At 44.6% G+C, this 940-nt stretch overlaps 1 protein-coding gene across 1 annotated transcript in view; it reads left to right on the top strand.

Annotated features, from left to right (window-relative positions):
* Window positions 1-193, top strand: part of LOC107659560 (cilia- and flagella-associated protein 58-like) — a 3,471-nt gene extending 3,278 nt beyond the window's left edge. The window contains exon 3 of the mRNA XM_016448549.1: window positions 155-193. Within this exon, the coding sequence (XP_016304035.1) occupies window positions 155-193 (39 nt within the window). The remainder of the gene's footprint in view (window positions 1-154) is intronic.
* The last annotated feature ends 747 nt before the right edge of the window (window positions 194-940 follow it).

The raw sequence follows: 940 nt of genomic DNA, 5'->3' as shown, positions 1-940 counted from the left end.
GCTAACCTCGGTGAGCCGCTGGAGGATTTCGTCCATGTTGGGGGAGGAGCGCTCGCCTGTGACAGAACCCGGAGACAAAAACAAAGGAAAAAGGTGAGGTGAAGAAAATCGCTTTTTGGTGATTCTTAACTGATTTGCCTGCATTCTCCACCAGTGTAACGGGGTGAAGAATTACACGACAAGGATATCTTAAGAAATACCCCGGAGAGTGGATTTATTAGTGAGGTGGGTGCTAGGGAGAAAGGTCCTGGTCGGTGCTCCGGTGCCGTGAGTGCTCTCTTCGTCAGGTTTCAGGCCCCACCATAGCACAGAAACTGCACTTGTTAAAATTACAAATGACTTGCTTCTTGTGTCAGACCAAGGCTGTATCTCATTGCTAGTTTTACTTGATACTAGCGATTGACATCCCATGGTAACTAGGATTTACACAAGCTTCAGTCTGGATCCAGAACACCTGAGAAGAGATGATGCCAACCCCTCAGAGGACCTCAGATGATGCCAACCCTGAAACAACATACAGAACTACCACATTTTTGCTATAAGTTTGATTGCATCATATAATAATTGCTGCTAATAGTGTTCATCGTCTGTTTTATTACGTCTTAAATTGATTTTTCCGTACATTTCTGCCATATGTACATTAACTGACAGTCACCACTGATAAGCTACCACTAAATATTGTAGAAACTTAATTTGCTGTAAAGTTGCTTTGCAATGATTTATATCGTGAAACGCGCTGTACAAATAAACTTGACTTGACTTGACTTTGTTCAGAAACCCCTCATGCACTTATCCTGGAGGATCTCAAGTTGCCTGCTGCTTCGGTCATGGCCCTGGAGTCCAGTTCTGAGCAGCCCATCCTCAGTATTATGGCCACAGAAGTCAACCCTGAACAGCCTGTCCTTCCGGTTATGACCATGGAGTCCAGTCTTGAGAAGAC

The sequence above is a fragment of the Sinocyclocheilus anshuiensis genome, unplaced genomic scaffold (genome assembly GCF_001515605.1).
Source record: "Sinocyclocheilus anshuiensis isolate Anshui unplaced genomic scaffold, SAMN03320099.WGS_v1.1 scaffold1277, whole genome shotgun sequence".
Taxonomy (NCBI): domain Eukaryota; kingdom Metazoa; phylum Chordata; class Actinopteri; order Cypriniformes; family Cyprinidae; genus Sinocyclocheilus; species Sinocyclocheilus anshuiensis.
The sequence above is the reverse complement of the archived record's forward strand: the minus strand, read 5'-3'. Positions and strand labels throughout refer to the sequence as shown.